Source organism: Pholcus phalangioides, unplaced genomic scaffold (genome assembly GCF_987345545.1).
Source record: "Pholcus phalangioides strain wild (caught in Gottingen) unplaced genomic scaffold, Ppha-v1.0 ptg000004l_1, whole genome shotgun sequence".
NCBI classification, from domain to species: domain Eukaryota; kingdom Metazoa; phylum Arthropoda; class Arachnida; order Araneae; family Pholcidae; genus Pholcus; species Pholcus phalangioides.
The window spans coordinates 7,245,625-7,270,994 of record NW_028301597.1 but is presented as its reverse complement, the minus strand read 5'-3'; the positions used below and the strand labels follow the sequence as shown (position 1 = coordinate 7,270,994).

Below are 25,370 nucleotides of genomic sequence, written 5' to 3'. Positions count from 1 at the left end.
GTTAGCCAATGGCTCTTTGCACCATATTTTCTTCTCGTACTGTCCCCCCCCCCCCCCAATCTCTCCCCAGGACCTTCTACCCTCATCCAAGAGCGAGACCCTTTCTACTTATTGAATTGAATTTAGTCAAAGCGAAATTTATTGCACGAATATATATATTAAAAAAATGTCGGTCGCCGGTACTCCCTGGGACAGGTGCAGATCCAAAAGGAAGGGGGATCGCGATCCCTTGATAACACCGAATTGTCTCGGAACAGTAGGTCTCTGTGTAATATATGAGACACTGCAATCATCAATATTTTCATGAGGTTTTCTTTTTATCCCATTTTTGACTAACCATGCTTTGTTTAATATTTTTTTCTGATATTTTTCACATAAATGTTTTCATGAAATGAATATTTTTGGGAACTAAAAGGTCTAATGAGTATCATCATAGTGTGTTTTTTTTAAATTTGTTTACAATGAAATTTTATTTTTTAGAGTTTTTGAAACATGAAATTCTCAAATTTCATTCCGATTTTCTGTCTGAATTTTCTTCCTTGACCATCAACAGAAATAATTTTTTCTCAAAATTATAATTATTATGATCAATTTCCACTAATTAGAAATTTAATTGGAAATTTACTTTAATTACAAAGAAAAACGTGTTAAATTCATGTCCAATTTTTTGAAACTTCAAAAATATGTTATTTGAATGGCCAGTCATAATATGTAAAAAAAATTGTGCCATTTGGTCACGAATTGTAAGAGCGTTCAGAAATGGGTCAACTTTTGAGTTGTCTTTCTTCAACTCGGAATTCATTTCAAACGGCAAATATTGTTACAGAAAATTAAATAATTTAATTACCTGAAAATTTTTATTGGTATATGCTGTAAAACCTCTCTTTTGCGGACACCGACAGGACAAAAACATTCGTCCGTGAAAGTGGGGTGACCGCTAATCAGGGGTTTGAAATACATACTTTTATATATTATACAACTGTAAATCATTATTTGGTCGTAAAAGAGGGGTGTGTCCGTTAAGAGGGGTTTTACTGTAATGCAACTTATGAGCACGAATTTTTATGATAATCGTAGTCAAGTTCAGCTTGGCGAAAATAATTTAGCCAATCCCGACAGAGATGTCACGTGACATCAAAAAATGAAAAACTCCAGTTGCTAACAGCAGTGTGTGTTCCACGCGAAATTCCAGGATTGCTGATAAGATCAACCGCACCAGCCGAACCTTATTAGTGTGCAGTTAGCGCCTAAATCCTGTGTATAGAATGGAATAACGCTGCCCCGACACCAGACACCCCTACTTCCCCCCTCTCATTTGCTTATTTTTACCATTTATTCCCCAAATTCTTTCAGAGGATGGCTATATATTCTAGAAACCTTGGGTGGATACTGGGTGAATAAACGGTTTAACGCAGTATTTCCTCAACGTGTGTGTCGTGGCGAGCTGGCGATATTGATTTGTGTGCGTATTTGTGCCTTGCCTAAATGGCTCTTCCTGTAAATGAAAATATCTATTAATTTTTAACGTATAGCAGATCTCAAATAAAACAACTGTTCCTTGGTAAAGTTACGGAAAATGTGTGTGTGTATTATATATATAGAATGGAGTAACGCTGGCAATAAAAATTAATTATTTCTAGATTGAATTTATTATTTTATTATTATTATTCATTTTGTCTTGTTTCTGAGCTAGAAATGATGCCACGAGGTAGTGCGATTTTGGTAGACGGTAGAAAGAAGGCAATAAAAGGTGGGGGGGGGCGCATTTCATAAACGGATTTATAGGATATTAATCATCTTGACTTCGAGGACGATTCCAAAACGCTTGGTAAACAAACAATGACCAAAATTTCCGTTCTTTTTTCGAAGTTTCCGGTATTCCATCCACTTTGTAAATACTAGTTGTGTAGTCTGGTATATTGGTCCACGCGTAGCCTATCACCTTCGTCGATCAATGAAATCCCTTGATTGTAATAAGGTTGATACTAGCGGAAACGCTGTGTGTATATAGGTTACATGCTTATCACAGCTACGAAAACAATCTTCGTTTCTGACAGCCCTCCGATATAACATTTTTCCAGTTTTGTAGGCGATGAAATTGTATCGAAGAATAAAGAACTCTCCCCCCCCCCCCACTCCTACGTACAACATATTTTATTTTAATCTTACTTCCGTAAGTTTTTCTTATTAATGTAAAACCGTTCATATTTTTAGACGCGATTAGGATTCGTGATACCTCTGAGATTTCTTCTCTTCGCATTGTTGTTCGGTTACTGAGCAGGTGCTAAACATGAAAATTGAATTATCGCAGTTGGTCAGTTGTTTCAGAGGAAAATGTTTTTCCTTTTACATGTCATTTTTCTGATTCTGATGGTCGGTGTTACTAGCTTCTCCGCTGTCGCTATCTTCTACTGCTACAGTGCAGTGTACCGTGTCTTGCTTGCGCCGCACCCGTATCACCCATGCGCGGATGCTTGTGTTCTCTTTCAGTGGCGCATTGGATCGTTTTGTGCTGGCGCTGACAGCGCCGTCTGTTTACGCACGCGCCGGCGATGGTTCATCATCACCTAGGAAACTGCAGCTCCAGCCACAGGAAAGAAAAAAAAAAGATTTGTAGTTACGATATAAGGTCATTGAAAGAACATTATATTTTTTAAGTATTGGGACTGTTCTTACCTAGTGAGCTAGCGTTTTGCTGTGCATTTGGCATCGTCCATTAATACATGTGCTTCGTCGCTCATTTTCTATGGCCATGCATCCAAACGCGCTCACTCCGTCTTGTTTAGAATGGCTGCTGACTAAATCAGGTCCGGGAAAGACAAATCGAGTGGCTCGAATGATGGTCTGAAGGGGGGGGGGGGAAGCTCGAAAAAGTGTAGTGAAGCTGTCGCAAACTGGGGGGGGGATTCTCTTTTATAACTTTTTTGATGACGAGGATTACTAATGCGAGCAAAGTAACGAACCCTCATTGTTTTGCTTAACATAATATTGTCCGTGAAAAGTCTCTTCGGCATTTTTTTCTTTTACTGTGATTCCACTATATGTTATGAAAATGTGTTATATCATGGCATGTGATTTTTTGAAGAGTTGTTTCATTGCCGATTCAGCATATTTTTCTTCAACGCGTTGGAAAATAGAAAAACAATGACACGGGAAAATAATTTGTCCATTTTCGACCGACAAAATGTAGCATCGATGTAATAAATGAGAGATATTTTCTGCTTCGCTGTCACGGCGACGTAAAGATAATGTTTCAAGCAGTTGTGCAATACAGAGATCATCAGTATATATCGCAAGGCCAACAGCTTCATGCCAAATCTCATCTTACTACGACTCACTCACAAGAAGCAACAGCTTGTAATACTCGAAATGGCAGTTCGAGTTCGTCCTCTTCGGAATCGTCGACGCTGGAAATGGTCGCGGGATCGACCACTTCCGGCAACCGAAAGTCTTCATCTCGAAGGCGGAAGTCATTACTCTATCAAGTCTTAATGTCACCCTTGAGAAAAAAATCCGGATCGACTAGTGCTCTGAATGCTAATCCGCAGCAGCAGCAAACCAGGGAAAAGAATGGGGTGAGTTTCTGAATAGTTATAAATAATTACATAACATGGTACTTGACGCGCATCATATCGTTATTTATGGCTATTATTAACACAAAACTTTTTTTTCCTCCCTTGTCGTTCTATTGACGTCTTCTTTGAAATGCCTTTTTTGCCGAAATATTGCTTCTGGAGGATCGAGTGTAATTCGGGACTCACAGGATCTCAGCAGAAAATCTTGAAAAATTTGGGGTCCTGTTTCCAATCTGTTAAAAGACCTATAACTGATAGGTTCTTAATGTTTCACGCATCTATATTCCGGGTGTTTGCATAATTAAAGTGAAGGTCCGGATTAACCATTAAGCAAAATAAGCACGTGCTTAGGACATCAGGGAAAAGGGGGCACCACAAAAAAAGGTATCGAATTTTTTTTTATGTACAATTTTTTTCCAGCATCTGGTAAAAAATCGTAGAAGTTTCGATTGATTGATAGTTAAACGCTTTCATCATATAAAAAGGATGGCAGAAATGTAGAAAAACTAATAAAATATTGCAAACTCAGTCACGTCAATGCTGAGATTTCGTGCAATTTTCATAAAGTAAGCTTGGGCTTTCTCAACAGCATCATGGGCCCTTGAGCAAACTGATTTTTCTGAATACCTTCCCCCCCCCCCCCCATACCTACCTAGCTAGATAGACACCACCACATAGACGGAGATAGACTTGGAAGTTTGGGGGAGCACGATGATGTCAATTTATATATACATATATGCATTAGATCAGTCGACTCCACCTTTGACGCTGGGGGGGGGGGGTGTCAAAGGTGCCCCCACACGCCCCCCCCCCCCCCGTATCTCCACCCGTGAGCTAGAATTACCTTCCTATCAATTTGCATACTAACTGTCGCAAATTATAAACATATCTAATTGTCATGAGGGCCGTGCGTCCCATCATGGGTTACACATCCTAGAGCCACCCTTTTTGGTCTGATCTAAAGCCCTTATAAAAGTTTTTAAAAAGTTCTTATGTAAAACTTGAGGTTCACGACTCGCACGTAATTTTATGTAGATTTTTGAATTTCGTCGTTGGAAGTGAACGGTCGCAGTATTTCTGATTCTAGTTGTGTGCGTGTGTGCTGTCGGAGGAGTCTGTGATACGTGTATTGTGTGGGAAGGTCATAACGAGGCCGTTGTGGTCCCGCATGAGTGGATAATTTCTTGCGCTCTTCCTTGGATATACCAAAAAGATGTCGAGACAGGAGAGGTAAGTACATACTTCTGTAGTCGATCTTTTGCCGTTTTCTATATCGGTTGTGTATATTGCGAATTTTCAACATGGTTGGTAAAAGAAAACTGACGTAATGTTTTTCGCATTATGCTATTGCCTCTAGAGATAATATTGATACATCTAGTATTATTGATAAAATCAGAGATACTATTGATGATAATGATGTACCATTCGAAAAAACAATAGATTTTGTGTTAAGCAAATTGTTGACATACTTGAATCACAGGAAAAATTCAATACCTGGTTATCAGAACCAAACAATGACTGTGCCACTGAAGGCACTTTTAGAGCAATAATAAAATTGGCTCACACACAAAAACATGAGGGTGAGACAGATGGTAATGACGTCAAGTTGACAAGCACAGAAATGTTGTGTAATCTCAAATCATGGTGGAGGTTCCTAAATTCAATTTTGACTATAAAAAGTTTGGCATGTTCCTAAATAAGGAAAAAAGAGGATAATTATGCAATTGAAACTAGAAGTAGGGGAAAGAAAAAGTTCAAAGGTAACACAGAGATAGAGTAGTGAGAATGTCTCTATCGAAAAAGATACTCCACAACAGGTGCTGACACAAAGCTCTTACAATACAATTTCTTTCCCACATAATTCAATTGTTGACACGATACAGGTAGTTGCGATTAGGGGTTAAAAGCGGACGAGACATATGCGGACATGTCGGAAATCGGGACATATGCGGACATTTTATGTTTACCAATAATCAAACATTAATGGCGAGTAATTCTGGCGATTTTTAAGGTACGTTCTCTGGTCGCGATCGGGTCAAAATCTGACATTTTATGTTTACCGATAATTTAACACTTATTGGTGAATGATTCTGGCGATTTTTCGAGCTACATTTTCTAAATGTGTTTAATGGGGGGGGGGGGAAATAAGTTCCTGGAAAGTTTGAAGAAGAATCAATGTATGTCGGCTGCCGACCCCATGGGAGATTGTACAATGAAGAAGAATGAATTGATTGAGAGCTGAGAGGATTAAAGTCAATTGTCGCCTTGTTTTCTTCTGAGAAACGTCGTTTTCTAACATTGCCGTCCGTACCTCCAAATACGACTCTTATCCAGCCCATGGATAAAAAAGTAGTTTTAAAACTTTGAGAGAAGGTTTAAATCAAAGGACTTTTAAGAAGGTGTTTTGCAATAATCTCTGTCTCAGAATTAACAATCGCTGACTTCTGCAAACATAATTTAATAAACTAATACACTACATTCCTCATAATTTTTATCCATGAAGCTTTGCAGCAAGTGGCTTACACAGGGGCGCCGCTATCAGACACGGGGTCAAGTGCATCTCAAAAATTTCGAGGCATCAAAAATGTTTAGGACCCCCTTAGCCCCGATTTTATATATTTTGTAGGGAGGGGAGATCATCAGCTATTATTTCAGAATATGCAGGAATGCTGAGAAATATCCTAACAAAAAATTTTAAATACACAATAAAATGTAAATAAAAAAAATTAATGATAATTCAGTACTTAAAGGTAATTTTAAAGTAATGAGAGGAAACAATATTCCAGAAACTGATGAAAATTTTAGAATTGAGGAATTAAAAATAACTGTAAGAAATGGATCCAACACCAATGAAAATTTAGAATTAATTAGAAAAATAATAACAGAATTGATTTTTTTTAGAATGAACGGAAGAAAAAATTCTAGAATTGATGAAAATTCGGAATTAATGCAAGAAATAATTTAAGAATTGTTGTAAGCCTCCAATAAGTTACCGTGAGTGCGGGGCCCGGTGCAACCGCACCTGCCGCACACCTCTAAGGGCGGCTTTAGACTTACAGAACCATGAATTCCGTTTGGGACGCATTGTAGCGATTGCTTTTCAGGCAGAAATTTCGAGTGCTTTGACATGTAGTGCTTAACACTAATTTTATTGCTAAAAACTTTTTAGTGATTTCAGGGTAATTTTGAGTGCTCATTCTATGTGTGAATCTGGCATTATTTTTTTTTCAAACGCTCTAATTTTTAACATAAAGTGAAAACTAAATTTCAGTAGTACTACATAAGCAGCACACAAATCGCATTTTAATCTGCGAGCGGAGTTTACATCAGTAGAAAGCTTGAATTAATGGAATGAATAAATTTAATCATGAAAAGTAATCAATACATAAATCGGAAGATAAGTCAATACTGACGGGCCGGACTTCGGCAAGTGTGAAGGTTGGCCGCAACCGGGGCGTTAAATGTTAGAGCCGCAAAAACGTGATGAATGAAAATACTTTGATTTGCATTTTAATTTAAAAACTTCGTTTTCAACAAAGCGAATGCATTTAAACCTCGCTACAACGATACTCAATATAACGATAAATTACTCTACAACGATATTTTTTCAAGCCTTGTTTGAAAATGCCTATACTCTAATGTTAAACTGTTACCTCTCGACATAACGATATATAATCTCTACATAATCTACAACGACATTTTTTCTTGTCTGCAGAGTCGTTGTATCAAGGTTTCGCTGTAGCTTAAAATTTTGTCTAAAACCTTTAAAATTCAGACATCGAACCCTATTCCTCTTGCCTAGGGTTTTCACAAAACCCCTTCCTCCAAGTCAAGTAAAGGATGGAGGTGGATCTAGAGTGCTCGGACGATGGTTTGCTAAATTCTTCTTTTAAAATTTAAAAAATTACACGAGGCAGACATACTTGCCCGGCTGAAAGAGTATGAAGTTGAGGTCCTGGATAGGTAATCGGTTCGATTTCTCCGACAGCTCTCAAACCTTTAAATGTCTGGAAGCAGCGGGCAATATCGTTTAAATTTATTGTCAAATGATTTTTTTCTCTGTGACCATGAAATAGTAGTTTGATGTTCATTCTGCCCATGTAAACCTGGCTTGCTCCAGGGTGTTCATGGTTACTTAGGGATTAGGAAACTCAGTTTTCGAGGGCCACAAAATGTTTAAGCCCGTCGTTGATAATGAAGTAATGCGTATTTGTAAATCAATAAATGCACATCTTTAAAAACACTCCACTCAATTATCAGATTTCAATATGCAGGCAATGCACGTCACACGAAATTTGTGGTACATTTATGTTCAGAATAAAAGTAAAACAATATATATGTATAATATACATTATACATATCGTGTATATATTTATATATCGTATAATATATGGAATGAAAATAAAGGAATATATTTAGGATATCAGAATAGATCAATGCAGTAATGATATGCTCTATAATGTTGCATTTTGGCCACTAAAATGAACACAAAATGATATTAAATTAATTCAAGGAGAAGCACTTGCATGATTTTCTGTTATGGGTTTTGAATGTCTTTCATAGGAGGCTTCGGTAGAGTAATCAGCCATCATACGCAAGGCTCGAGCTTGCCTTGATACTTCTGTTCCATTACTTTCATATCTTGATGAAACCGCCTCTCTTGTCATTAAAATGACTCAGATTGTCTGTGAAATTGGACCAAGTAACTAAGAAGAAAATGCGCTTTTGTGCTCATATATTAACAGTCTATTTTTCAAACGTTTGAAAATTTTTAAATTCAAATTACAAATTAATCGTATTTTACTGCAATTCTTCATCGTTCTCTGCTTTGTAATCATTCAAAAAATTCTCAACAACCGATACGAAACATGATCAAACTGAAGATTTAATATCCGTCAAAAATGATGAAAATTTCGAATCTTTAAGAAATTTATGAATTTGAGAACCATCAAAAATCCCTGCTCACAGCTTTTCATTGTTCAGTCCAGGAAACGTTTTACAAATTAATTGGAAGCACTCGCCACTTTATTTATTGTGTATCTTTATCGAATTGTTTCACTAAGCCGAGTTTTATATGAAGTGTTGGGAGATGTATTTTGTCTATGAACCGCTGGCTCTCTGAAAATATTTTCTTTGTTGTCCCAGTGAGAGGTTCATCAGCTCAAGATCATGACAAATAACGAATGTCTAATGATTTATACGTAAATTTTGCGCATAAAATTTCGAAATTTCGCAAAAATAAAATTTTATAAATTAGAGATTTTACAATTAATTCGCAGAAATGAACAAAACTAACGATATATTTTTCTTTCAGGTTTCATTTTGTAGCGAAGTAATAAAGTACTTGATTAGAAGCTAATATTTCAGTAGGCTCTCCATATCTCCTTCTTTAATAGTACTTCCCTCTGTGAGTAGTAACGGCGTTGTAGGTACATAATACATTCGATCCTCGTTTTACGAAGTTAATTCGTTTCTGAGGTAGGTTGGCAAACCGAAACACATTTGCCCATAGGAATTAATGTAAAAATAAATTCATTCGTTTCTAAGACCCCGAAGATTCCTACAGTGTAAATTTTTACACTTTTTCACGCTCAAGTGAATAACTCGAAACCTATAATAATCATACCGACACTAAAAACACTTTTTTCCAGAGAAAATCCAGACTTTACGAGAAAACGGGCATATATGCTATACATGGGCAAAGCTGTACCCATGTCTAGTCTGATTAATTTCATCTATTAATCTCAATGTCAAAGCTCTCGAAATTTCTGCCTGCAAAGCAATCTGGCTACAATGCGTTCCAAACCGAATTCATGGTTTTATAAGTCACTTGCTGCCAAACTTCATCAATAAGTTCTATGAGCAATGTGGGACATTAAAATGATGTTTCTAGAAATCAGATAGTAGTAATTATATATGTATCAGAGGTTATTGCAAAACGTGTTTCAAAAATTTCTTTGATGATAACCGTCCCAAAATTTGAAATGACAAGCTGATCTATGAGCTGGATAAAAGGAGTCGAATTCGGAGGAATGCATTTGAAAAAATCGAAATGCGGCCGTAGACACTTCAATTTCTCCATTATCATTTCGAATTTAGTCAAATATTTTCCTGCTTGCGTGTTCGTAAACCGAATCAATTTTTGTTGTTGGTAAACCGAATTCACGCAAACCGAGACGTTCGTAAACCGAAGGTTGACTGTGTCAGCATTGTTGCTATTAGCGGGACTACGAAGACTTTGAATAACTGCCTTTGCAAATTAGGTAGTAGAATTTCATGTGCATGGCCATCAACAGAAGTATTTTAGATGACTACTGACAGTAGTATGATTCTATTTATCAATGACTTCATACCATGCCATAACGTTGCAAAAAATATTATCTTGCAGAAGCTTTCCAAAGTACAAAATTTGGGTGCAAAGTTGATGTAAATGTTGTCACGGCGTCAGATAGGCCCAGCATAAAACCACTGTATATGCTGCAGAATTTAATTTGTCGCGTCGAATATCGTGTAAAATAAATGTATTTAAACTCTTCTGCTGCTGTCAAACTTTTTTCTGTCTTTTCGAAAAAAATGGCTCTGACTTTTGCGTTCATGAGAAAATTAACTTGATGCGCAAAACGTGCGCGACTGGATATATAGTTTGGTCCTTCTATAAATAGTCAATAACATCCATAATTTTCGGACAGAACTCAGAAACGGAAGGCAACTGAACTCTTAATTCACGAGTTAGAATTCAAAAGCATTTTACTCTGCAAAATCACGACCTATTTTCGCTTAACATTGTAAATCTTCGAAATTTTGAGTAAAAGTTATAAAAATCAAAATTTTCGTATTCATTCATCTACATCGGCTAATTTCACTTTTATCACATTTATTCCGTAAATATGAAAATTACGCTTCCTTAATGATGCTATGAATGCAATAATAGTGAGAATAAGTTACGAAAATAAATGAAAAAACACAAAAGTAAAAATCTGCCGCAAAAAATAGTGATTACAGACTGCATTGGAATGTTGAGAATATGTACTATCTCAAAACTAGAGTCATTTCGTCAAAACCAACACCAGTTTTGGAATCAGCAGCCCACTAAAACCTAAAACCTTTACCCTAAAACCGTTGAAGTTTCTTTGGTAAACCGATTTTTTTTTTGTCTTGAGTAGTGTTAAATTAGACATTCCCTGTCTCTGCCCCAGTCTGACTTTCTCTCTCTCTCTCTGAGGGAATTCGTTTTTAGTTTATTCAAAGTTCTTTATGACTTTTTTTCAAAAAAGTTATAAGCGGGATCCGAATTGGACAAAAACCGAGACTGTCATGTAAAACCAACAGATCTATCCACCCTATTTTGTAGGTTAACTATCATTCTACCATTTTCTTTCGACAAAGAAAAAGTTTACCCCCCCCCCCCCCGCACTCATGAGAAAATCTTCCGTACACTACTGAATGTAATTCACTGCACACACAATGTACTTAGAGTTCCTGTTTGAACTAGACTGGGACAGAAGGAGTCTTCTCCTGAACTGGGGTCTTCCGTGTACCTATAATAATTAGCTAAAATTTTTCGCAAGCATCTTTATAGTTAATTTACTGTGCCATCAAACAAAAAATATAGCATTCATATATCTGCAAACCATGTCAGTCTCCCTTATAAAGATGTCATGGATCTTCGCGGTCCTAATCTGTAACGAATTAAGTTATTGAATTAATAACAAAGGGGGAGTTGAATTAATAAAAGGGATTAATAACAGGGGAGATTGTGTGGAAGAAATTTGTGGAAGAAACGAGGAATTTCAAGGAACGGATTTACTATGGGAAATAAACCACGTCTCACGAAATTATGATTAATCACGAAATTATTGGTAAGCAACAGGTTGAATTCGTAACAGTTCGTGTGATGACGATCAAGTAATTAATCATAAACACAAAAGTATATAGCAAAAATAAAAAAAATTCTTAACTTTTTTTCAGGTTTTTAGTGAAAATAAAATATTCCTATATATCCCTTACCCCGATCCTTAATTTCAGGATAAAAGTGGCATACAAAAATATATATAGTCAATTTAGATTACATTAAGAAAATTTCTTCTGGATATTAAATGATTGTGTGAAGTTAAGGATTTGATAAATTACTGCCTCTAGATATTGGAAATTTAGTAAAAAAATTCTTAAATATTTTAGGAGCATTTATTTTATCAGAATTTTCTTCAGTAAATTACAAATTCTGAATAGCACACACAGGTTCAATAATGTAAATTGACGAGCTCAATGAGTGAATACATTTATTTATTAAAAAAATATTCAAACATAATGTACATAACTGATGAAAGCAAGATTTTACAAATATCATTCACAATTTCACATATTTTTCTACACTTTGTAATTAATTACTACGCTGCTTTAGAGTACCAGTAAATTTTGGGAATTACAAAAAAAAAATGCTTAAATAATAGAAATATAGTTCTTTTCTTGAAACTGCGTGACCCAACAGCAATTAATCTGGAAAAAAATATATATATATATATATATATTCAAAAGCATTACTTTAAGAGAGCCAAGATAAAAACTCTACTGAAAATTGAAAATTACAATTATGGCAAAAAATAGTCTACGCGTACATGGTAAATACCCGTATTTCGTTATCTGTGACCCTAGTAATAGGTTAATACAGGGGCGCAACAAAATACTTTGTCCCCCGGGCAAGCCAGAATTTTGGTACCCCCCTTGCATGTAGAAACAGTTAAAGGATGAATTCTGTACCCCTTCTGGTCCAGCGCCTGCCCCCCCCCCCCCCGGTTGCAGCCATGGGCCAATAATAAGCTAATCTTAAAATCCTAATAAATGTATAGAAACATCACCACATTAGGATAGATAATCACCAATAAAATACACACATTGATTCCTTTTAATAAATATATTTGTCTGTAGCTAGTATTCTCCGAACCAAGCTTTCTCTCCTCATCCAAAAAGTAAACAAATAAGCAATAACGAGTAAAAATGAAACACAAACTTTTCTTAAAAATATAAAGACACTGAGGCTCTATAACATTATTAGTGTAAGTGCATAATGTAATTTTTTCTGACACCACACAGTAATTCATTGTGTACAATAGATAGATGCCGATACGTATAGCAAACTATTTTCAGAAGTTTACCATTACTCATCCAATAATTTAAAAGAATAATATAGAAATTGCAGGTGACTAAAAGATGAAAAAGACAAATATTTAAGATACAAAAAAAAATACGAGAAAGACATATTTATGTAAAGATAGTCAGATAAATTTCACTTAGTTTTAGAATCTTTCAAATTTCTCGTATTCAGAGGAATGAATGTGTGAAATGATGTTGGCAGAGTGATAAATAGTTACACCTGCGCACTCACTAAAGTGGGGGAGCCTATTTTATAACTTCAGTACCTAGATTGAGTATATATATATAGCTTAGTTACTATATAGCAGGTATTATATTTCTTAAGATAGTTCACTAGACCCAATAATTAAGAATCTGTCTTTCATTATATATTGGTCATATCAACAAAATATGACAAAAATATAAAAAAAAAAAAGTTATCCATATATAAGTCTACCAAACAATCCAAAAACGAATTCTAAGGAACACCACCTTCTTGGCTAATAAATGAAATATAGTCAGCAATGAGGTTTGTTAAAAATTCATGATGGAAAAAAATTTAATTTAACCATGCTGAGGGACAGGGAAATCCAACAAGGCATTTTACCTGTTTCAGCAATTAACTTGCTATTTATGCTTCACACTCGTAACATGTCCCATATATGTACTTTGGTATTTAATTTCTAACTTGGACAAGCAAAAAGGATAAGTCCAGTGGCAAATTTCTGGTGCTCATTCACTAACAAAACAGTGTAGATTTGAACCTTCCGCTTACGAAATTGCCTAGATGTGTATTGAGTGAGCTGTGTAATATAGAGCTTTTCTATGAATTTGTGAAAAAGAGCTTGAGATGGACGATCTGACTGAAATCTGTAATCCCTATAAAACACTCCCTACTAATCCCTGCCATTCACAATACTTGCTCATGAGTCTTTTTCTTCATTCAGTTAAGGGAAAAAACAGTTACTTGTAGCAGGACTTGACAAATCCCACCAGGGCGCCATGGCGATGAAATGCCATTACAGATTTTATAAAGTAAATCATGTGATAAGTAAATTTGAGTCTTTTAATTTCAAGGCGGCATGTGTCTCTTAAAGTAGGAAAAAGATATAGAAAGTTGGAAAAAAAAAAACATTATTCATTACCATTTTATTTGAGATTAAGATCACCCTTGGCTCCTAAGAAGTTTGACTGGCATTAATTTTTTTTCCCTCTTGATTTGTCAAACCCTGACTTACATTTTTTTTGTTTGTTTACATTTTCTATTTCGTATATTATTGAATCTATTGTGTACTTTTGTTTTACACATTACCAGTTTATTATTACTTCCATAATTTTTTTCATGCATGGTTATTTGTTTCTTGTTCAACGAAATTATCCTTTAATTAATCAAATTAGCAGTACATCTAAATGTTATGAACAGAGTTTTTGGAACATAACCAAGGTTGTGTGATGATAAAGGAAAAATATCAATGGAGATGTATTCCACATACTAGAAAGATAGGATGCAACAGTTCATATCTTTATCTTTAGTATATATTATCAGTGTGCTTACAATCTGGTCAATGAACTTAAAACCATTTTCATGAAATGGGGAAAATTCCACAGATGAATAAATAATTATAATAATACCACTTAAAACAATGGAGGCAGCACAAAATTTATATTGACGTGCAGTGTTTTGTGTGATTTGTTGTGAATTTGTGTATTGTGATAACGGACATCAGAAATAAGTGTATAGGTAGTGAATGAAAAAAAAACTGATTTTCAAAAAGGTTTTTCTTGCTATCATTATAACGTGTTTCGCAATTGCATATCTATGCAATGAGATGGTGACAGTTGACGAAACTTCGTCTACTGAAAATTACGCACACATTGTTGAGCTTAATACTCATTTAAAAAAGTAATTGTTACGCGTCTTTTGTATCACACTTACCAGAAATTCTGTTCATGCCAATGTCAATGTAAAAAAATATTAACGTTTATAATGCGTTTTGACGGTTATAATGTCAATTTCTATTTTTTTTATCTTTCTCTTAGTAATTGCTAATTTGCCTCAAATATTACTCTCAGAACATATTAAATAGATAACAGACTGCAAAATAAATTCAATTGAATTTTTACCTCATCAGTTTTTTAATCTATGGCTTTTTTTAATTTGCTGAGCATCAAGTGTTTGAAGCGGCAGGCTTTTCAAAGCATTAAAGGGATAAATAAAAGTAAGATAGCAATATAAAAAAACAGTACGTTATTGAATATTGAAGTTATTTTCATGTGTCTGTATGGTGTTGGGTCTGAGAAAAAAATTTCAACATTTCTGCTTCACAATACTTGAATGCGTTTTTCTCAAATTGATTACTGGCGAATGATTTGACATTGTTATGCAATTTTTCACACTTACTAAGCTATTATAGGGATATAGATAGAATTTTTGAGATTCATTGAAAATTTTAAAAATGTTTAAATTTAAGAAAAATTATAAAAATGTCTAAAATTTAAAAAAAATAGAAATTTTAAATTCCGAATGTGAAAAAATTACTTTCCATCATACTTTCTAGAAACCCCAAAGAAATTGGAATGTATTATTCTTGAGAAAGAAGAAAAAGAACTAGTTTTTGCATGGGCAAAATTTAATCCATGAGGTGTTTGTTTCAAAACTCATGCATGTAGTTCGAGTGAAAAAATTCAAAAACCCTTTTCCAAGCAAGATAATGATTTAAGCTGAACATGCAATTAATTTTAAAATAGTAAGATTAAATTAATTCTTTGTAATTAATTTGCAAAGTAGTCACTGCATGTGCCTTGCAGGAAAGAGAGAGTGCTCACCAGTCCAGTAACACAAACTAATGATACCAATCACAATTTTGTAGTCTGTTAAAAGAATTATGGGGGACAGAAAATGAAATCAATTGAAATACGACGTCTATCACATTAATTTTTAATCCCATTAAATTTGATTTTCAGTGAAGATACAATTTTAGCTAATTACTCCCAATCTGCAAGCGATAAGTCGCCAAATCAGCAGAGCTCACTACAGCAAGCAAGGAGGATTGAAGGACCGATTTCCAACTGATTTGAAATCACCTTGTTCTCTTAGTTGAAAATGCCAAAATTAAAACATTTCTATTTTCCACAGAAATACCACATGAAATTTTGCCTCAAAACATAACAAAATAAGTTAAAATTCACTATAACAGTAATTCGTCGTAGTAGCGATAAATCGCCAAACTAAGAGCCGAGAAAGTGAGCATTCCACGATAAATTCATAAATAATTTGAATTTAAATTAGTTCTCTTGGTCAAAATTATGTACCTATGCATCTTTTCTCTTAAATCAAACGGAACAAAAAACCGGGAAAATGATTGAAAATCACCATAACTTTTATATCTAAACACAACACGCGAGCAATGGCGCCAAATATCGTCTGCTACCTCCAAACGATTTATTTTTTCATATAGTTCTCATTTAAAATCATTATCACAAATACGATTTTGAAAAAATAAAATTCACACAGAATAATTAAATTTAACTCACTTCACACAGGCGAGCTCCATTTCCTGGTATGAAATCGTCTCTCCTGGAGTTCACGATCCACTTCTCGCGTCGTTCTTTTTCCGCCAGAAATCTAAACATTCTGTAAAACCTTTTTTGTCGGAATTGGAACACTTTGGAGCCGAACAACAAGGCATTTCTGAAGTTATTTCACGAAAAAAATCGATAAAAACAACTAAAAACACAATAAATTTGACTAATATATAGGAGCGTTGAAAGGACCCTACAATGCGATGATAGTAAGCAGTGCTACAAAAAGGACCAGAATGCCGCATGCGCCAGCCTGTGTATTAAGGAGTTCTAGCACAACTCAGGTCTATAACCATATATTGGTGATTTGCTACCTAGTGAATTGTGCCGGAAGTGTAGCTGTGTGTGTACCTAGCAGTTTGAATGCGTATGTAGTGTTGTGTTTGATTTTTCAGTGCTGCTATCTATATTTCAGAAGTGAAGTGTGACGTGTTATGATCGAATTACATTTGTGCTGTTTGTAGGTCTGTGGCGAGACTTTTTCAAGGGGAGATCGGGTCTCATTCACGCCTTAAAGTTGGGAACCACAGAAAACCAACTTCAGCCGACCACCACTGTGGTGACAGTGGGGTTCGAACCCGGGACCTCGTGACACGAGTCCGTCGCTATGACCACTTGACCACCACAGCAGCCTCAAATGGCTCTGTTGGTCCAGTGAATTAATTTGAAAGAAATTAAGTTTTATTTCAACATCAGTATTTCATCTGTCATTGCAGAAAAATAATGTGCGGCATGTAAAACGCTGTGATGTTTTCACAAAAACTTTTGGCCCTGGGCAGAAATTTTGAGAGGACGGCACATTTCAGGGGAAACAAAAACTATCTTTCAAAGTTATCGATTTTTACACTGTTGAGGTGATGTAAAACTACATTTCTTTCAGCCCTTCCCCCACACTTGACAGCAATAATCTACACTCTTATTTACGAACCTGTCCGTGGCACCCAGAAAGTGCTGCAACAAACAGATTGGGAATCACAGCCCTATAAAAATACAGTACAGTAGTGTACATTCAATGAATATAATTTATCTGCAAAGTATCTATCAGCAATGGGCCCCCCACCCCCACGTCATCGAACAAGGCTTCTCGATTGAGATGTTTTGTGGTTACCAGGACAGGATTTCCCAATCCCCCCCCTCCCCCCCCCCCATCTGTTGTGAATTATATGGTAAAAATCGGAAAAAATTCCTCCCGAGACTCACTCCAGCCAGGAGCACTGTGGGACCTTCCTTCATGTGGTTCACCCTCTGGGAATCATTGATATACAGTAAGACCTCGGTATAACCTCGACCACTCTTACCGTCAACACAACTATAATGTCGGTTTCTTAAAATCCTGCTAGCTTAACTGACAAAACGTTTACTCGTTATGAAATCACCCTGCTAATGAAGTCGTTTTATTCGGCACTCAGGTGTAACATTATACTAAGGTCTGACTGATGATGAAATGGTGTCGGACTCTGAAAAGTGGTTTGTTGCAAGGAGCAGAGAGAGATTACCCCGAGATTCAGAAATAAAAATTTGTTATAAACATAAATTTGTAATTGTTTCCGCAAATATTGAACACACATGGCCCTCACATCCTAGAACCGGGCCCTTAGGCTGAGATCTTTTGCGGGCCCATTATGTGAATTTATACTGTGAAAAAACAAAAAATGATGTGAATTGTTCCAGGGCTGGAGCCCATGAATGTCTGGCGCTTGCTGGGGTCTGCGTCGTTTATCCCCAGGGTTTACAAAACCAGATTGTGCTTAAAATGAACACCTGCCTGACTGAATGTCATTGTCATCTTCCCCCTATTTCATGTATTCAACACTCCTTCCTGTGATTTGCTTCCTGTTGTTGAAGTTCTCTGTGGTCCTCAAGGCGCTGCCTGAGGGCACCATGGCCCTCCAAATGATTATAACAGATATTGTTAGAAACTTGCCGGCTTTTTTTCCGAAACCAACCGTTTCTATGCAAAAAAAAAATTGTTTTCCGCAGACTGTACATACTGAACACTTGCATTCAATTGACAGTAACTGGATCTGTCCGCCTTTTCTTTAATTAGGGACCGTTCAAGTATTAAGTCATCATCGATGGGGGGGGGGGGGGGTTCCCGATTTGCTGACTTTTGATGACAAGGGGGAGGGGGGGTTTGGATAATGCTTACGTCATCAACCACCTTTTATGAAAATATGAAATATTTTTAATGGCATCTTACTCTGTGTGCCAAAAACGAGAAAAACCTTTCGATAGTTTGTGGGCAATTGAAGTAACATCCCTCATTGATAAGTGCCCTACAGAGCCACTTTAGTGACCTCAATGTTTCGCGGATCCAAGTGATCTGGAAATTTGTCCAGGCTGCTTAAGTGCTCTGGAAATGTGCCCGGGCCGCATAAGTGCTCTGGAACTGTGCCACGCATCACTTAAATAATCTGAGAATGTGCCGCGGGTAATTTGAGTGATGTAGAACCGCACTGGGGGCCAGTTAAGTTCTCTAAAACTACGTCACATGTCACTCAAGGGATCTCTAAATGTGTCACGGATCGCTTAAGTGTTATGGAATTATGTCTCCGGTCATTTAAGTGATCTGAAAATATGCCATGGGCCGCTTAAATGTTCTGGAATTGTACCTCGGGACACTTAAGCGATCTGTAAATGTGCCGCTTAGTTCATTTTTACAAAATTAGGTTTGAAGAGGGCAGACCGCATCAAATAACTCCCAGGACCATATTTGGTCCGCGGGCCAAGGAACTTTTTGTGATTTATCATTATATGGCTAAGAGGGTGGGTCGCAATGAATTTATTAAAGATAAATTTTGAGTTCATAGCCTTCAAATAACATTGAAATTAACAGAAATTTATTATAATAACATATAAAGGAATTTTCTTCCGAAATTTCAATTACAAAAAAATTATTTTTTTTTCATTAAAAAATAAATTTTTGATCGTGGGAAGGGGGCACGAGAGAGCCCCCCTATGCCCCCCCCCCCCGTGTACGTCTCTGATCCCACCACTATGCGATAGGTTTCACAGGGGCAGAGCTGATGGCCAAATTTTGCTGACAAGGGGGGGGGGTCAAAAATGGCGAAAAATTTGCTTACATAATACTTGAACGCCCCTTAATGAAAAGGGAACCGCTGATGAAAGCATGCAATGAGTGAATGTCAGTGTTTCAAGTCCCGTGCTATTTTTTTGAGTAGATATACAGTATTTGCCACATGGGGAAAAAACTTGTTTCTACTGCTGCACAGCCATATACTTTTTCCAAGAATTTTCCATCGCGTGTGTGCATGGCCCCCACATGCTAGTGCCGGGCCCTCAGGCCAGGATTTTTCGCGGGTTCCCCCCCCCCCCCCGAAAAATTTTGTGCACCTCCCTTGAGAAAAGATTATGGTGTATTTTTTCAGTAAAAAAGGAAGAAAAAAAAATCCTTTCGTGAAGAAAAAAATTTTGAATGCCCTTCCCCCCCCCCCCCCCCCCATGAGAAAATCCTGCATACGATACGGCATTTGTATATACAGCAAAACATCGCTACAACGAACATCGATAACGCATACATCTACAATGATATTTTTTTCAAATCTTGTTTGGAATTGCCTGGCTTAATGTTAAACTCTCGGTACAACGACATCATCTACTATGATAAACGCCTCTATAACCCGATATTCTTAGGAGAATTTTTAAATCGCTACCACAATATTTTTTATATTTTGTTCAAAATCGTTTTGAATTTAATTTTAACTTCGCCACATGTTATCGTTCTTTTGAAGACGTCTGATGACATCAATATTTTGCACTAAATGATCACCGAAAGCTAACGTTATTTGTATGGCTGCACTCTGTGTACGACACAAAAGCGCTATGCGGTAAGCTTCTTTACAGAGTCAATACACATCTAAGTGAATTTTATAAATAAACTAATCAATTACAATTTTTTGTAACGAATAAATACATAAAAGCGTATTTTCCGATAATATTAACAATGCCGATATAGAAAAAATGACAATAGCATAAATTTGATCACACGTGAGGATAATGTTTAATCCCTCTTTAATCCCTCTGCCACAATATTTTTTTGGTCCGTAGAATATTGTTATATTGAGGTTTCACTGTATAAACTAAATAATAAAATATAGTTGTGTGTGTACATTTCGAGATATGATTATGTGATTTGTATATAATTTTACACAATACAATAGAGCTCCCCTATGGGCCAGTTAAGAGAACAAATTGGTTAGGCGACATGGTTTTCCCATAGAAACTTGTGATTGCCATAGGCGTACACAGAATTTTCAAGAGGATGGGGGGCTACGTTCTTTCCTGCAAAATAAACCTATAATCTCGGCTCTGGGGGTTAGAACCCTAAACCCCCTTTGCATACTCCAATGATGATCGTGATCAATGGTCGGCAGGGCTGCAACTGGGGGAGGGTGGGGGGCAAGCAAATATCTTGCCCAGGACCAGAAGGGGGGGGACTTGAGGGTCTGGTCCCCTCCCGGAATGTGAGAAAATGACCGAAAGAAGGGAAAAAGATGGCCAAATCTATTGTTCTATCACTTTGGTTCCCCCCGAAAGAAATTCTGGCTACGCCCCTGAGAAATCTGCATCCATTATTTCAAAATATGCAAGAATGCTGTTAAATATCCATACAGAAAATGTTAAATACACAATTCAATAGATTAACACAAAAACTGGCGAAAATTCAGCACTGAAGGTAATTTTTTAAACTAATGAGAGAAGATAAAATCCTGAAACTGATAAAAATTTTCGGCTTGATGAATCAAAAATAATTGACAAAAATAGTTCCTGCCCCACACGCAACAAAAATTTAGAATTTATGGGGTAAAAAATTTCAGAATTATTGGAAGAAATAATTCCAGAATTGATGAAATTTCAGAATGAATGCAAGAAGTAATTTCAAAATTCATGAAAGCCTCCAATAGTTTACAGTGAGTGCAGGGGACCACAAAGCACGGTGCCCAGTGCTACCGTTCCTGTCGCACATTCCTAAGAGCTGCTCTCACTTTCACAGCGGAAATCACTTTTTCTCATTTCTCTTTGACAGCCTCAACCGTTTGTCAGTGATATATGTTGTTTAAATTTTGTTGACTGGGCTATGCGTTCACATCCCGTTGGCTGGGATTTCTGGCGGCTCGAAGCAGAGGTGGATTTAAGGGCAGGCGCACACCCTGGGCCATGTAAAACACAAACGTTACACTTTTTTCTAATTTAACGGGTCCAGTATTTACTTTTGCGTCCAGGGCCTCAACTGACTTTAATCCGCATCTGCCCCCCTACGCAAAACTTTTCACTGGCTCTTCTGTAGTGAATTTACAGCTTGGAAAAAACCAAAAAAATGTATGGTAATTGTCCCAGGCCAAAGAGCTGTTCCCATGTCAGCCCTACCCTTGTGGGGCCAAATGCCGAACTTGATCATACGGATATCGGGCATCGACATCTGCACAATAATTTTACGGAATATAAGACGACCTTGAAAGTTATTGGCAACATTCCCAGTTTAAACGACAGTGGATGGTTTTTCTACAGTTAATTACACAAAAGAAAGAAAGAAAATATTTAGATAGAAGCAAACTTACGTGGGGTAGAAGTCTAGTGTTCATCAATGTGTCACTATGAAATCCTTTGAACTTTGAACAAAACAAATCTTGAGCATTTTTTTTTTAATTTCTTTTGCTCACATAGGAGCGTTTCAATATAGCAAGTTTGTGATTACTACTATCTGACATAAATACTTCAATGTTATACATGAACAGCGAGGAATGATTCGATTCTCTACATGCAGCTGGTCATCCGACAAACATTGAGCTGGAAAAATAATCACACCATAGGAAGTCCATTCAGGGCCACAACTAAGGGGGAGCAGACAGGTTTCGTGCCCCGCGCACTAGACCCCAAGGGGTCGCAAATTTCATTCTGAAACCTCACCTTCAACACTACAAGGAGGTGTCAAAATGCGCTCTTGCCTCGGGTGACCAAGCATCTAGTTGTGGCCTAGCATAGGAATCTGTATTGCTGTGCAGCAGAAACGATTTTTCCCCCATGTGGTGGGTATACTGTATATCTATTCATGAAAACAGCCAGGGAATTTTAACCGCACACTAATTGCATGCTATCAGCGGCTCTCTTTTCGCTGAGTAAAAAAAGACAGACAGCTTCAATATTGTTAATTGAACGCATGTGTTGAATGGGTCTGCAAAACGATTTTTTCCTCTCCCTATAGAAATATTTGTTTCCGAGGAAAAAAAGAAGCTTATTACCCTTTGAAGTTAGCAGCTTGGCGAGTAGCACAGATGTTTTTCTAGTCTCCAAGGAACGTGGGATACAGAGTTTTCTCATGGCATTATTTCAAAATATACAAGAATGCTTCAGGTCATTTTCTGTGGTGCTGACAATGGCAAACCCTGAACACGCAAACAACGGGGTCATCTGGTTGTCAACAGAGAGCCCTAAAGCCAGGCCCGTCATTTAGGAGGGGGGGGCAGGGGCCTCCCCTGGCTTTTGAAAATACATTAAAGATGGTATATATATATATATATATATATACACATACATTGAGTACATGTGCTTTGCCCCCCCCCCCTCCCCTCCGGAAAAAGTTGAAATGACGGTCCTGCCTAAAGCAGTAGGATATTTTTGGGGAAAAGGGACAGAAAGTATGGAACTTCCCTACCCCTGCTGTATTGTTTGGGTCTCATGAAGACAGATACATAAAAATATGAAAATGAGAAAAAATACAATTAAAAATACTTGTTTCGAGGGGGGGGGGAGGACCAGAGACATGTTTCCCTTCCTTTGGGCCTTGCAACAAAACTAAGGATTTCCAGTGCGATAAAGGGAAGAGGGATCCTCCAAATTCTTATAATTTACGAATGCTTCAAGCCTTTGTTCTGGGAGGGTTTTTCATCTTTCCCCTTCTAAATGATTTTTAGACTGAAAAATTAAAATAATATGTACCATAATAGTGAAATAAACCAATTAGTTGTGGAAATGCTTGAAAAATGAAAGGGTAATGAATACATTCTCACGCCTGGTACGATTGATGTCACGGCACGGTTGAGAAGCAGTTTTAGACGATAAGTTCATGGTGATAATTAAAACGTTGTGTATATTTTCTTTTTATTTTGAAATCATTTGTGGACTTTTTTTCCTTCACAAATTCTCCCTCACACTGCTAGAAGTCGTGAAAAATGGAAAAACAAGCGTCAAACCATTTCTCCTTCCTCTTTGAATCTCAATACATCTCATTTTACTAGGATGCTTTTCTTAATTACATGTTTCTGTGTCTGTATTTGTTTATTTAAACTTATGTTGAGCTTTGAATTTTAATTTTGATAGCACTGGAATAAACAATTCTGTAGTATGATATTTTTTTTTTTTTTTTTTTTTTTTTTTTTTTGCGGTATAAACTTCAGATAACAAAGCTATGCCATTATTGCATTTAATTTAATTAATTTTTTTTTTTGCTTTATTTAACAAGTTTTATTTTTTCTCGTCTTTTTTTTTTTGTACTTTTCAACTACATCGATGAGACTATTGATTGATGCCTTTACACGGCATAATAGCAATAAGCTTCCTTATGATTTTCAGCAGTAAATGAGTATATAAAGTAATGAAAAAGTAATGGGTATAGATTAGTGTTTTCAAAGTGTGCGTCACTGTTTGTAGGGACATCTGCAACCTTTATGTGGGGTGTCGTAGCGAGCTTGAGATATTGATTTGTTCACCTATTTATGCTTCGAAGAAGTCCTTTTATACAGGAAAATATCTATTTATCTATCCTGAAGAGCCGCTGAGTAATCATGAATTAGACAAGGAAGCCGTGGTTGACAAGAGTTTGTGAACCATTGGTATAGGGAAAAGTGTTCCACTGAGAGAGGCATTCACTTTACAAAATATTTGGGCTTGCCTATGCTAAAATAAGGAGGTCAGATATCTTGTTAATGCCACTCAAAGGATTGAGATCCACCTGAAATCAGCGATGAAATGTACTGTCTCCAGTCTATTGTTATGACTACCGTTGTGGTATTGAGATTCTATGATGCCTAATAGACATATAGGGTGTATGGGGAAAGTCCTTTGGACCTGAAATGATTTGCAAACAAAAAGAGCTACAGCAATGCAACTCCTTACAAGAAAAGGGTCCCACGGATATGTCTTCAAAAATTTTAATTAAAAAAAAGCACTTTCAGAGAGTGCAATATTTTAGCTATGTTCAAATGGTGATTGGTATTCCTGAGCAATACCATTCAAATGATTGGTATTGCTTTAGCAACCCGAGCAGATATGTTACGGCGTCCCTGTGTACCCCAGAATGGTTGATGGCACATGACACAGCAAATCCATTGAAAAAACATATTTTAAAACATATATGTTTTTGGTGAAGTGCTGTTGTGCACTATCTGAACCCCCCCCCCCCCACCACCTTTGCTATTGCCACTCGACCACCCATTCTACAATCAAAAATGCTTGCTTAAGAGTGATATAAGTATCACCACTCAAAGTTTGTCCCATGAATTTAGAAACACACTGTATTAAATGTTCATCTTTAGTAGACTAAAGCTGGTGTGGTTGTGTGCATACTGGAAAAGTACATACAGTGTTCTTGATAATTTCATTTGAGCAGGATGCATTTTCAGTGTACGTGACCGTGCTCCCTAAGCTTGTTCTGGAGAAAACATTTCGTAGTTGGAGGTACCATAGGAGCTCTAATATGAAAAAAAGTATTGCGCTCTAAGGATTGCCAGATGTCTGTATATAGGACCAGGGACGTTGAAAGTATTTGGAACTAGTGGGTGTTCATTTTGATCTTCACGTAGGAAATTTTGATTTCTGAATCAATTTAGGGGTGCTCAGACCCATGGCATAAATTTCCGTGGATGCTCAAGCACCCTCTGCAACCCCACTCCGACATTACTGTATATGACCAGCAAGAGTATATGCTGTGCTGTCTTAACGCATGGGCCCACCCAAGCCTCAAGAGAAGAGGGGCATCACAAAAATGAGATCTGATTGAAATTTGCGAGAGTAAGCTTGTTAACGTGCCGTAGTCATTAGAAAAATCACTTTGCCTGGTGGCCCATG

The 25,370-nt window shown here is 36.8% G+C and overlaps 1 protein-coding gene across 7 annotated transcripts in view; it reads left to right on the top strand.

The window, feature by feature from the left end:
- Window positions 1–25,370, top strand: part of LOC149086509 (coiled-coil domain-containing protein AGAP005037-like) — a 758,714-nt gene that overhangs the window by 413,723 nt on the left and 319,621 nt on the right. The window contains exon 1 of one of the 7 annotated variants that reach the window (XM_089255966.1): window positions 2,552–3,575. The exons of the other annotated variants lie outside the window; for them this stretch is intronic. Coding sequence (XP_089112092.1) covers window positions 3,249–3,575 — 327 coding nt within the window. The 5' untranslated portion in view covers window positions 2,552–3,248. Of the gene's footprint in view, window positions 1–2,551; window positions 3,576–25,370 lie in introns of those variants that run through there. 7 annotated transcript variants of the gene reach the window in all.